The sequence below is a fragment of the Aulonocara sp. 'chitande type north' Nkhata Bay genome, linkage group LG22, assembly GCF_057382095.1.
Source record: "Aulonocara sp. 'chitande type north' Nkhata Bay isolate Kocher_YH1m ecotype deep benthic linkage group LG22, A_spYH_male_GT1.1, whole genome shotgun sequence".
Classification (NCBI taxonomy): domain Eukaryota; kingdom Metazoa; phylum Chordata; class Actinopteri; order Cichliformes; family Cichlidae; genus Aulonocara; species Aulonocara sp. 'chitande type north' Nkhata Bay.
In genome coordinates, this window is record NC_141364.1 from 18,649,722 (window position 1) to 18,663,902 (window position 14,181).

Genomic DNA, 14,181 nt, shown 5'->3' on the forward strand with positions numbered 1-14,181 from the left:
ACATAAGGCGGCAGGGGGGAGAATACATCAGCAAAGCGCTGTTGCAATGCAGCAACATCCGCTCTCTGGGTCTGTGTGAGATGGTCATTACAATGGAGGGAGGTGGGAATGGTGGAATTTGGCACCTCCGGCCCCAACTCATCTCTCTCCTTAACCAGGCTCACCAGAGCAGCGGTTTCAGCCTCTCTCCAGGCTTTAACACTAGATTTACTAAACCTGCGCAAATTTGCGTGACTTCCCTCAACCCAACACCTACTAGAATTACTGGCTTTTTTATTTTCTGGTGCAAGTCCCGAGGTGTTATTCACCCCTGCTGAGATTTTCACAGGTCGTCAGCTCGTTTCTCCTCCAGCTTTTGTTGTGCAAACCACCCTTGAGGCCTGGCACATTTGCATTTGTTCACTCAGAGTTGCTCAGATCCAAGGCAGGCCAAACCTCTGTGTTACAATCTTCACAAATGTCTGCCGTATCTATACAAAATATCCCACACATTGACTGACCTGTAAATATGAAAGACACACATTCACACCTTCCTTGACTCTCAGCACAGATCTTCCATTGTTCCACTGTGACTGTGTATGTGTAGGAGTGGCATTGCATTACCACAGCACAGTGCTGTGCATAAAAGCAGACCGACCCAGGCGGGAGAATCATTTCTTGTTCGCATTTCTGAGAAAGCACATCAGGATGGCCTCCGTATCACTGCCACGCAGGAAGAACCTCTCCGCGCAACAGGCTTTGGCCTTGCTTCAGGAAATGGACGAAGCAGATTCTGATGTAGGAAAGGTTTCATTTGTTTAGCAGGCCACTGATACCTCCTCAGAAGAATCTGAAAAGGAGACGGAACAAGAACCCAACATGCCTCCACGGAAGAGGCCCCATGATACTGGGAAGCCCAGCCAGAGCCAGACGGCAAAAGACGGCACCGTGTGGGTTGAAGAGGACATTGGAATGCCCAGTGCAGTAGCAAATCGGTCGTGCTTCACTGCACAAGCTGGACCCACAAAGTCTGCTAAGGTTTGTCACTGCCATATTACATATGATATTTATATAAACCCATTTAGAGTGAGGTCCATGTAAATTTACCATTCTCTATTTGTTTATCTTCTGACAACGTAAGATTACAAGTGTGCTCCAAAGCTTCCTTTGCCTGTTAGACGTGTGAATGCTGCAGACCATCAGGGAGTGTACGGTCCATCAAGCCCACAGAACAGAGCTGGACTGGAATTTGTCAGTTCATGAACTGATGGTATTCATTTCAATTCTGTTTGTAAGAGCAATCATGTGTCCTGTTGGTGCCATTGTGGATTGCTGGTCATAAAGATTTCTGGTGCCAGTAATCAAAGAGACAATGCCCCGAGATAGATTAATTTCAATTATGCAACACCTTCGATTTGATGACAAGGACACGCGGGCAGAACAGGTGAAAACAGATAAATTTGCGGCGATCTCCGACATCTGGACACGCTTCAACAAGAACTGTGCTAAGAGTTTCACTCCAGGAGAACACATGACCATAGATGAACAGCTGTTCCCTACCAAGGTTCGTTGTCCATTCACACAGTATATCGCAACCAAGCCAGACAAATTTGGGATCAAGTTCTCAATGGCCGTGGACTTGGACATCAAATATGTCTGCAGTGCGTCTCCTTACTTGGGAAAAGACCCCAGTCGTCAGAAGGGAGAGAGGCTGGCAGAGAACGTGGTCATGAAACTGATGGAGCCGTTTTTGGATGATGGGAGAAACGTCACAACAGACAATTTCTTTACTTCACTGTCACTGTCGCACAGACTGCTGCAGCGCAAAACGCCGTTATGGGGCACGGTGAATAAAGTCTGGCGTGAACTTCCTCAACTTGTGTGGATGTATTCCGTAAGAGCAGCAACACGCAGGTGGTCAGTAGCGGTTTTCTACAATATGCTGGACCTGGCGGCGGGGAATGCCTACATTTTGTACAAGGCATGTACGGGGTGGACAGGCAAAAGAAGATTGTTTCTGAGTCTTCTAGCTCAGGAACTTCATTGCTGATTCATGTACTGGACTATAACGGACTATAAACGACCAGCTTCTTCAATGATGAATGGCGATGCTTCACTGGCTGATGAGCTGAACACGTTTTATGCTCGCTTCGACGCCGCAGCAATTAAAACAACAAACGGCTGCGTGCGCTCGGAGTGCACCAGTGAAGAAAATGCATTCGTCATCACAGAGCATGCCGTGAGGAACACCTTCAGGAGGGTGAACACCAGGAAGGCAGCAGGACCAGATGCAATCCCTGGCCGGGTCCTTAGAGCCTGCGCTGATCAACTAGCACCGGTGTTCACGGAGATCTTCAACCTCTCCCTGGCCCAAGCTGTGGTTCCCACGTGCTTCAAACGGTCCATTATTGTCCCTGTTCCAAAGAAACAACAGCCCGCTTGCCACAATGACTACCGTCCAGTAGCACTGACTTCAATTGTGATGAAGTGTTTTGAAAGACTGATGAGAGATCACATCACTTCTTCACTTCCTCCCACCATCGACTCACTTCAGTTTGCTTACCGGACTAATCGTTCCACAGACGATGCCATATCTCACCTGCTCCACACATCCCTGAGTCACCTGGACACTGGCAGAGGGAATTATGTTAGGATGCTGTTCGTGGACTACAGTTCAGCATTCAACACAATAATTCCCTCTAAGCTTTTCACCAAGTTGACGGATCTAGGACTCAGCTCATCACTGTGTCAGTGGATCCTCAACTTCCTCACAGACAGACCCCAATCAGTGAGGGTAGGAAAACAAGTCTCCCCCTCCATCTCACTCAGCACTGGAGTGCCTCAGGGCTGTGTTTTAAGCCCCCTGCTGTACTCACTGTACACTTATGACTGTGTAGCCACATCAGACACCACCTCCATTGTCAAGTTTGCTGACGACACTGCTGTTGTGGGCCTGATCTCCGACAACATCGAGACGGCCTACCTGGAGGAGATTAGGAACCTGGAGACCTGGTGCCAGGAGAATAACCTCCTCCTAAACGTCAGCAAGACTAAGGAGCTGATCGTGGACTTCACTACAAAGCAGGCGAGGAATTACAAACCCCTCATCATCAGTGGCACGCCAGTGGAGAGAGTGGACAGTTTCCGATACCTGGGTGTCCACATCACTCAGGACCTGTCATGGTCCTGTCACATCAACACCCTGGTTAAGAAAGCCCGTCAGCATCTCTTCTTCCTCAGAAGACTTAGAGACTTCCATCTGCCACTGAAGGTGCTCAAGAACTTCTACTCCAGCACCATCGAGAGCGTCCTGACGTCAAACATCTGCACCTGGTTTGGGAACAGCACCAAGCAGGACAGACGAGATCTGCAAAGGGTGGTGCGCTCGGCAGAACGCATCATTCATTCAGAGCTCCCTGACCTGCTGTCCATCTACACCAAGCGGTGCAAGTCCAAAGCTAGGAAGATTATGATGGACCTCTCCCATCCCAACAATGGACTCTTCTCACTGTTGAGGTCTGGGAAGCGCTTCCGCTCCCTTAAGGCCAAAACAGAGAGAATGAAGAGGAGCTTCTTCCCCCAGGCTATTCGGAGCCTGAACCAGGTGTAGGACTGGACTCTCCCAAACACGTCACTATAAGACTGGACTCTCACACACGTCACCACACGCACCACCACACATTTCCTATAATCCTATAATTCCTATAATTTATAATCCTTATCTTTATAATCTCTTCTGCTATTTGCACATTCTTTACTGTAAATTCCTAAGTTAATTTGTAAATTTTTGTAGTAAATTGTAAATATTGTAAAACTTTTCTTCTGTCATTTAATGGTCGGGCATTGTACAGCTACAAGCATTTCACCCCCATGTCATACTGTGTATGGTTGTGTGTGTGTGACAAATAAAATTTGAATTTGAATTTGAAATTTGAATTTGAATGTAGCACAAGGAAATATTAGCACAGACGCATGCTGCTGAAGCTGCTGCAGCTGCTGTGCCAGGGAATGTAAAGACAACGCAGTGCCAGTGGAATTTACGCAAATTTGCGCAGGGCTAGTAAATCTAGTAGTAGGGACTCGCACCAGGGAAAAAAAGGCTCAGTAATTCTAGTGTTAAGGTGTGAAACAGCTGTGTACTGCCTTTTGTTCCTGGAGAAGGTATTTAACTGAGAGCCATGCTAGGCTCAGGGAGACTCTGCTGACCGTCTGTCCCGCAGTCATGCAGGGACTTCATCAAGCTTGGTTGTCTGTTCTTTGTGTGTTTGATTAAAGAATGTTAGCTACCGCTCACCGCTCGTCAGGCTTTATTTAAATGGAAAACTTCCACAACAAAATGGCGTTGTCGACATGATAGTCCATGTGGTCGCTGAACAACGGTTTCGTGGAGGGGCTGATCACCCCTGAGGGAAAAGGTACCTTTGTCCTACCAGCTGTTGAAGCGAAGGAAATGGAAGAGTCACAGAACCGTGTGTTTCAGTCACCACCGAGACCATCAACTTTGAGGGGACTCCTGCAGATGGGTGAGTTGTAGCTAACTTTGTATACAGTCATGAGGAGTTTTTTGTCTGGCCAAGCCGTGAAGTGCTTGCTGCTCCGGAGTTTGAGTCTCCGGGAGGAAAATCCTGGGGTTCGAGTCCCCAGGCTTGTGTTCGGTTCCGGTGTTGTGCAAAGAAAAGCAATCGTCTGCCAGAAAGTAACTGCAAAAACACCGGTCCATCACAGGGAACGGTGGTTCGAGTCCACTGTTGATAACGTCTGCACAATACAGTGTGCGGAGTGACGGTATTTTAGCACTTTTCTGCCGAGAAGGGAAGAAGGCCATTGCAGGGGACGCTCTGAATGTAAATATGGGATCTAGATCCAGTAGTGGCGGATGTTTCACCCAGCGGCCAGAGATAAAACTCAATATTTGACTGTATGGTAAGAAATGTGAGTGCAAGTATGTTGTGAGATGAAAGAGAATGGTTGTGTGGGAAAAGTTGATGTGTGTGTAAAAACAGTGAAAAATGGGGTTAAAAATCTTGAAAATTGGGAACAAAAACAGGAAAAGAAAAAAAAGAGAGGAGTGTAGAAATGTGTGTAAAAGTTGCCTCCAACTAGCGGGAGAAGGTGGTACACCAGCTCCCCTAGGGTGGACACACACACATAAAATTAGCAGAATTGTCGATGAAAATAAGCAATAAAATAGGAAGAGGGTTTGGTGTTCTTCAACGTAGGGCAACTATAATCTCTCTGGGTTTTTAAGAAAGGGGAGTTCAGAACCAGAGAGGGGAGATGTGTTGTTTTAAGGAGGTTAAGGTGGTAAATCTGCAGCGCTCCTCCCCTGTCCGACCGGGCAACCTCATAGTCAATGTCCCCCACCTGCCATGTGACCACAGGGGCCCCTTGCCACTTGGCGAGCAGTTTAGAGCTGGAGGAAGGGAGTAATACAAGCACTTCGTCTCCCGGTGAAAATTGCCTGAGCCTAGCCGCTCTGTTGTACAGGGTTTGCTGACGTTGCTGGGCCTGGAGCAAATTCTCCCATGATAGCCTCCCAAACCTGTCCAACTTTGCTTTCAAGTCCAGCACGTATTGAATTTCATTCTTTGCGGGGCTCGACCCTTCCTCCCAGTTTTCCTTAATCAGGTCGAGTACCCCCCGCGGCTGCCTGCTGTACAGTACCTCAAAGGGAAAAAAACCCTGGGAAGCCTGGGGCACCTCCGGCACTGCACAAACAAAGAAAGAGGAGTGTCCACTGTGAGCGACCATCTTTGAACAGAGGCGGTGGTTTACGACACCAACTGTCTGCCATCTATAATCCAGTTTTGAGATCCCTTCCCAGACGCCTTAACGCCCACTCACATCCTGGGCCATCTGACCTCAGGAATTCACATGATAAGGTGGGGCCAGGTTTCACAATGAACTCACCCGAAACTCTGGCTGATTGGGACCCACACCCAGTTTCACACCTTGGCTCAGGCGATTAGAGGATCATCAGGGGGTCCTTTTGTCCCTCTGTGGGGGGTCACTCCCACTAGGTTTATATCTGGGACTCTCCACCATTTGACCTTAGAACTGAAGAAGCTTCTCGGATGAGAGGTGAAACATCTTCAAGTAACTTAAAGAAGTCCAGACGCTTTTCTTTGCAAGCTCCTTTGACATAAGAAAGGTTTCTCTCATTAACACAGTTCTGCACACCTGCTCCTTCCCGCCTCCACGCCGCCCCGCGAGCTCATTGCGTCACCCCTCCTCTGCCAAAGACCACGCCCCCGCCACATACCTTGATAGAATGGGTGGAGCAAGAACTTGTCAACATACTATGAACCATATTTGTTTGCAACCATGGACACAAGTACACAAATAAACATACTGAGAAACTGCCTGGGTGTATTTGCAGCCAAGCCCTTTTTCAGTTATAGTAAATGAATAGAAAGCAAAACCTTCTTGTCACTTTTCTTTCAGAGAGCCTTGAACTAGTTTGTTGAAGCTGACATGGAGAGCGACTCTGAAACACACAGTGGTGAAGATACTACTCCTGATGACTGGTAAGTCTGCTGTCTGTTCTCCTACATATGATAAAGTTCACCTATGATTCTTTGTGTTTGAGCTGACTGACTGTGTGAAAAATTTGCAGGATGGAATTGGCTGATGACAGTCCTGATGGAAGTCCTGCTTACATTCCGGCCGACACTCCAGGTGCCAGTCCAGCCAACAGTCCTGCTGCCACACAGAAACCCTCAGAAAAAGAGGATTTTAAACTGTCCCTAATCACCTGGAACGTGGAAGGGATTAATGGGGAAAAACGTCCAGAGCGTGCCAGAGGCCTGGTTAAATATTTAAACTTGTAAGCACATGCTACACTTTTAGGCATCATTTACGGGAAATGTTGCTAAAGGCTGCATATATGTGAGAGTTAATATTATAAAAGATAATGTTTGTAAATGCAGATACAAACCTGATGTGGTGTTCCTGCAGGAGCTCATTCCCCCTTATGTCCAGTTCTTGAAGAAACGGTTTGCGAGCTACCTGATGATTGAAGGTACAGTATGTCAGATACAGGTAGGAAAAGTCCATGTATGAATGATCAAATGGTGATTAATGGCTGAAGGTAGTTGAACTGCTTTGGCTTCACGTAGTGTCACACATGAGGAGAGCTGTTAGGGACTTTAGTTAATATTATTAACATCTGTGTTGTCAAAGGAGCTTGCAAAGAAAACATCTGTGTTCTTCCTTCACTGTTTTTTTAAACCTGACTGTTGTACCAACACTACAAGATTATTACACAGGCCATGGATACACTTTGGAGAAGCTCAGCTGTTTGAGCCTGTTTTGGTTTTCCTGGTTTTCTCTCACATCCAGCACATACTGTATGTAATTCAATTCAATTTCATTTATACGGCTCCGAATATCAACAACAGTCGCCTCAAGGCGCTTTATATTGTAAGGTAGTTTCTTGTTTTCTCTCACATCCAACATACTGTATGTATTGTTACTATGATTCTGCATTTTCAAAGAATAAATTTGAAATTGGAGAAGCTAGGTAAATCCTGGGTGTCAACGCTCAGGCTATAAACACTTGAATTTCGTGTCTTTTGTCTAGAAGTAGTAACTCTAGTAAGTCAGACGTCAGGCTGCTTGAAGGGGGAGGAGCCATAACAGCTTGTTTCAGACAGTTTTGAGTAATGAATCATTCAAAGCTGTCCTAGTAGAGATATAAAACAAACACATGGAGCTGGAGATGAGTGGAATAAATCCCACTATAAGCCCACTATCATAGCAGCAGTGTATTCACTGTGATATTGTGTGCTTTCAGTTATTATGTGCAATTTAGCCCATGATGACCTGACAAAGGATTTCCTTTGAAGGTCTTTGCCTTTAAAAGTCTCCCTCTTCCTCCTGACTTGTGTTGACCAGGTGCTGAGGAAGGTTACTTTACAGGGATGTTGCTGAAAAAGTCACGAGTCACATTTGTGGAGAGTGAGATAGTACCTTATCGCACAACTCAGATGATGAGGAACCTGCTTGTTGCTCAGGTGTGTGCAAAATCATCTCTGATATTTTCTTTAGATGCATAAGCTCAGCTGAACGTGACGCTCAGGAACATTTTCCTTTGCAAAAATCAGGTGATCGTCGACGGCCAGAAGCTGTGCCTGATGACATCTCACTTTGAGAGCTTTAAGGCATGTTCTAAAGAGCGTATGAATCAGCTGCATGTGGTGAAGTGGAGGTTTAAACATGCACCTGATGATGTCACTGTTGTGTTTGGGGGAGACACAAACCTGAGGGATGCGGAGGTCAGACGCTGCTCCTTCCACTCACATACAGCCAGTAAACTTGTAACAAGTAATCACAGTAACTCTTTTCTCTGGACCCGTCTCAGGTACCCAAGGTGGGCCTGCCTGCAACTGTCTGTGATGTGTGGGAGCGACTGGGCAAGCAGGAGCACTGCCGCTACACGTGGGACACCACTACTAACACCAATCAGAATATTTCTACACCTGCTCGCTTCCGCTTTGACAGAATCTACCTCCGCCCGGCTATCAAACATGCAGTCCCTCGTCTGGCCCCTGATCACATGGCCTTGGTGGGGCTGGAGAAGCTGGACTGTGGACGCTACACTAGTGATCACTGGGGAATCTACTGCACCTTCACAGCTGAATAGAACTACACAAAACAACCAAAACCATGACAGTTAAGCATTTTATTTTAGATCAGCTGCTCTTTAAATTACTGTAACACTATGCAGGAAGATGTTCTTATTGCCTGTAAATGATTTATCTTAATTTAATCAGTTCAGTTTAATTTATTCCTCTAATGTGTGTCTGCTTAAGTGTTTTATGTGGTTAAAATGACAAATTAAAATATGAAAACCACCAATAAATTATGTCTGCTTTGTTTTGATATACATTTGCATTGACCGATAACAAGATCCATTAGCAGAAGTCTGACAGCTCTTCAGCTTTTAACGTTGTTACATGATCTTCCTCAGTGGATGGAGTTTAGACTGAAAAACACCACACACAGCATGAGAAACCCTACTGTAATGTCACTCTGTATGTAACACAAGCATCAGGCCACTAGAGGGCAGTACACAGTTGGATAGCAACTGTTCAAGCAGTGAGTTTTTTTATACACTTACGACTGAAGCTCTTGATTAGCAAGACTAGGAAAACGGCCCATGTTTTAGAGGAAGGTGAACTGCTCACATCAGGAAACATCAGACAATCTGCAGTTAACTTAATCTTCCAGATCATTTTCAGGAAGAGCAGACACGGATATAAAAATGGGTTGACCTGATCTGTTCATGTGGGGAGTTGTCATGAAATGCAGGACGATAGGACAGACAGACTTGACAAAGCAATAAAACAAAACAAAACAAAACATATATTGCCTTTATTGTTGCTAATGCAAATCCAGAATATAAAATACCAATGTCCACAAACACAAAGAAGAAATCAGGAGGGAAGGCTCTAGGGTTTAAACACAGCCAAACTGAGGTTACATACACAGACAGAAGGCAAGTGGAAACATCAGGGTAACAAGACATAAAGACTATACCAAAAGCCCTCAAAGCACAAAAGATCAGTGACCACCAGAAAAAAACACAGGAGTTAGTGTAACAGGGACTCACAGAGACAAAGATTTGACAAAGAGAGGGTACAAGGGATGAAATGTGTGTCATTAAAAACAGTCTACCCAAAGCTAAATGCAGAAAAGATGAACAAATTAAATAAGAATTAGTAAAAAAAAAAACCAAAAATTATAGCATTTATAATTAAAATTGTAATAACATCTGCTTGTTTTTACCTTTTTCCTGTATAAAATAATGTTAAATATCTGATTTGAAAAAGGTGTCTTAAGATGTTATCCTATCTAATGAGTTCCTCCCTCGAGCCAGATGTAATCTGTCTCCTCGCACAGCCTGTGTGGACGCACCCCCCTCACTTCTCCCTGTAATACAGCCTCTGAGTGCATTTCTCATGTTTGTTTGGTGAGCAGTCAGCACAGTTTTTAGATCACTGCCACACACAGCGAGGAAAAGCTGACCTCAGGAGAGGACACAGATGTGACTTTTCCCTGGGAGCAGCCATCATCAGAAAAGGCCTCCCACCCTCATTTGTCCCCTGGTCCCTGATTAACAAGGACACATGGACCAAATACATCCAGCTCTGCTGAGTTCATCTGAAGCCTGAAACACAAATACCTCAAGACTCAACATCCTCTTCTATTGAAGCATTATGCAGATTATATTGGTTTTGGGGTTTCATGTAATCCAAATCTCCTTATCCAACTATTTTTTGTGCAAGTATTTGGGAATTGGTTTGAAACCTAAAATGATGAAAACGTTTCATATTGCTGACCACTTTAATTCCCAAGCAACACTTCATTAGGAACACCTTGTTAGTTCTGGGTTGGACGCCCTTTTCCTTTCACAACTGCTTTAATTCTTAATGGCACACAGTATGATACAGTTGCCACAGATGGTATGAATCTACTGCTCGCCCTCATCACAAAGGTGCTCTGTTGGATTGGGCTCTAATGACTGTGGGGGCCTTTTGGTTACATTGTCAGCATTGTCTACCAGGATGGATCCATACTTGAAGGTTGTTCTGCACCAAATTGTGACCCTATTGTCTGAATGTTGGAGTACAGCTCAAGACTCATCGATCAGGTGAATATTTCCAGTTGTTAATCGTCCAGTTTTAGTGAGCATATGTGAATTATAGATTCCGTTTTTTGCTTCTGCCATCTGGTGTGGTCTTCTGCTGCAGTAGCTCATCTGCTTCAAGGTTCAATATGTTGTATATTTAAAGATGCTCTTCTGCATACCTTGATTGTAACAAGTGGTTATTTGAGTTACTTACTTTACAGTCACCTCTGATCTCTGGCATCAACAAGGCATTTTCAGCCTTCTTTCAGCTGCTCACTGGATATTTACTCCTTTTTAGGCCATTCTCTGTGAAACCTATTGTTACACACAGCACTTTGGTCTGTGGGACTTGCAATACAAGTAATCTTTATGTGTTTCTATTCATAAACTTAGACCCAACATTCATAATAACATAACAACAATAGAAACGTCAATAGAAACAAATCAAACATTATGCTAAAGACGAGTGGGACCATCAGACCTTGTACCAACATACCGTTTAAATGCCACATGATGGCTGTAGCTATGAAGAACACATCCAGCTTTTGCAGCAAAATACATGCTACAATCCAACAAAACTACATTTAACACATAATAACAGCATGCCTCTCCATAATAAAAGAGTGCGGGGGCTGAACTGACTTGTCACCCACAGAAAACATTTGGAGCATTATGAAATGACGAATGTACAACAACTGGTGCATAGTCCTGTTAAACAGCTGAAATCCTATTTTAAAGCAAACATTTGGATTCCAACATTACAGCAACTGGTCCACAAACAGCAACGATCACGTCCAAACATTTTCTGAAACATCTTTGTGGTGGCTGCAGTTACAGTCACAAACAGTGGGATTATCAACTAAACATCAGTGCTACAATAGAGACTTACACATAACACTATACTATACTTATATTTTTCTTTCTTTAAATATATGGCTTAACTTACAGTGGAATGAAGAATCGGTTTTGGTTTAGAATTAATTTTCTTTACTGTATTCTGAAATAAATGCACTCATTTTAGTTTACACTGTTCTGTGTATGAGTTGATCTTTCTTTGTCTTTTGAGTTATCTCAGTAGCAGCTGCTCCCAGTCTTTTGGTTGATGAGCTAAAAAGGGAGGAAAGGGGCGGAGCAAGTGTGAAGGGGGGGGGAGTTGTGTGTTCTACCCCCTTTTGTGTCTTTGTGGGCTGATCAACCACTATTTAAGTTTCTCCTTGGTCTTGTTTAAGTAGTTCAGTTTTTTTGAGTCAGTAGTATTGTTTGTTGACAGCTTTCTGTTACTTTGTTACAGAGTTCTATTACTTTGATCTCTTTTATGGGCCTATGATTAGGGGTTTGGGGGGTTTAAAAAAAACTTTTTTAGGGACTTTAACCTGTGCCTGATGTTCCTTCACTGCTTGGTCCATTATAATATTCCTAACATTAAATTCAAATCAAGCATTTGAGGAAGATATAAGAGCTTGTTTCTAACATTATTAAAGGATATGATCTTTTTTTTTTACTCCTGTGAAATGGTTTTTCTATAAAGTATCAAAATTGATTATTAGACCTGTTCTGGACCAGCAGAAGCACTACTGGGTTAAGTTAATATGATTTAAGCAGCTATTAGGTGAACAGTCTACCCAAAGCTAAATGCAGAAAAGAAGAGCACTGTCAGCTTTTCTATTCTGCAACTACAATGTGCACGGTGCATGAGAGTAGTGCGGTGTCACACTTGAGTACAGAGAAGAAGATCAGCATAAGGTCATCTACTGTACAGATGGAGGCAACAGCTGTCAGCGCCAAGAAAGTGGTCACATGATCTATCCCTCTGCCTCAAGGAGGATCCTTCTGCCAGAGGCCTATCATTTCCCTCCTCCACAAATCCATAAACATCCGCACCATAAGTTTCCCTCTGAAAGCCTGCATGGACGAATTCCAAGATCATCTCACCCACTCTTGTATTTCCTTCCTTGTTGTCGAACACCAACAGCCTCTCAGTATTTTTGGAGCTTTCCCTCCGAAGCGCAGGCCTCGTAGTGAACGAGGCCTTTAATTTGAGGCCCGTCAAATTCAATGTTGTTAGTTTTGTGCAGATGTGTTCGTGCGCTGGCGGAGAGGCTCTGGGATGGGGTTTGTCCTTCGAGGTGGGGTTACATGATGATGGGTCTGACACGGATCTGACCCGAGCCTGGAAAAAACTGCGTGAAGAGCAGCAGACGGACGTGCGCTGCAGCTCCTGATAACAGATGGAGCAATAAAAAGCACGACCTGTCAGACGTGTTGCTGTTTGATTGATAGAGTTTGGCTCAGCTTGTATTCGCTTTTTATATTTTTGTTGAGCTGGGGATGTGAGCAGAAGGCTCTGGGCTGCTTTTCAACTGTATGAAGTTGCATGTGGTTACATGGGCACAGCACTGTTTGCAAGCACAATCTAACTGAAGCACAAACACCCACCTCTGTGCACATGTGCACACAGAGAGAGGTAGTAGATTGTCACAGGCAAGGCAAGGACACGTCTAAGTGGTACTCCAATCTATATCACCACCGCCACCACCACATCCATCACGACTTCACTTCAAAATTGCTGTGACAAACTGCCCCAGAAGCCAGTATTATGCCTGGCCGTACAGTTCTGCTTCTGCTGCTGCTGCTGCATATTTGAGCACTGACGGTTTTTTAGGGGATTGCAAGATAAGGGGAAATCTTCTGAGTAAGAACATTTCCAAGACTCTCAAAGGGTTAGGAGATGAAGCTGGGTCATATTTGGAGAGTCGTGCTCGGATTTAGGATGGAAAAGGCATTTTACTAAGAAAAAAAAAGTGTGGTAGCTCAACAAAGACGCGGACAAGTTTAAAAATGAATCAGCAGCAGAAGCTTTCTGACACATTTCTGTTAAAACACCTGCCATGTAGTCAAGAGTTTTCCACTCAAACCAGTTCCCTTAAAGTGAAAACAAATAAGGACAGTTATTTACTCAGTGTTACATAACACATCCTGACCTGTAACCCATAAAAACAGACAAGGACAACAAGTTTGTGTATTTAAAGTCTCAGTGGTTTAGTGTTACTCTTCTATAAGCGACACAAAAGACAAAAGCAGTGGATGAAATATTCCAGGCTTCAGTCTCTATGGGAGAACTTCAAAAATACTATATCATATATTTCCCATCATGAAACTCTGTGTTGTGTTTTTATTAAACTGCATTTGTAAGTTTGTAAGTTTTTATCACCTGAATGATAGAATAAAATATTTTTTGCCCACTACACTAAAATGAGTTTAAAATCAAACAAACAGCATCCAGTTGAAGTGCAGATGTTCAGGGAGTTTAACATAACTACAGAATCAACTATTTAGGAATAAATGCCCTTTTTAAACAGTCCCCCATTTTCAGAGGCTGAGAAGTAACTGAACCAGCTAACAATGTATGAAAAGCGATGATTGTCTTCAATACTTGGGTAAAAATCCCGTCAGGCAGTCACCGATAGAAGTGCAGAACACATGGACCTGACCACATGCTGCGTTTCCTCAAGATGCTCTGCAAGACCTTTACTTGTTTGTGGGTCTCCTTGGCTTCAGTTTTGTGTTCA

General features: G+C 44.1%; 1 protein-coding gene across 2 annotated transcripts; it reads left to right on the forward strand.

Annotated features, from left to right (window-relative positions):
- Positions 1-6,086: 6,086 nt before the first annotated feature.
- LOC147304006 (tyrosyl-DNA phosphodiesterase 2-like) lies at positions 6,087-8,830 on the forward strand. Of its 2 annotated transcripts, XM_086279153.1 has the most exons (6): positions 6,098-6,506; positions 6,596-6,805; positions 6,909-7,000; positions 7,876-7,994; positions 8,085-8,255; positions 8,342-8,830. In XM_086279153.1, the coding sequence occupies exons 1-6, from the start codon at positions 6,454-6,456 to the stop codon at positions 8,621-8,623; spliced, it is 927 nt and encodes a 308-aa protein (XP_086135279.1). In that variant the 5' UTR covers positions 6,098-6,453; the 3' UTR covers positions 8,624-8,830. The 2 variants fall into 2 exon arrangements, with proteins under 2 accessions (XP_086135280.1, XP_086135279.1); XM_086279154.1 differs by lacking the exon at positions 8,085-8,255 and having other exon boundaries at positions 6,087-6,506.
- The last annotated feature ends 5,351 nt before the right edge of the window (positions 8,831-14,181 follow it).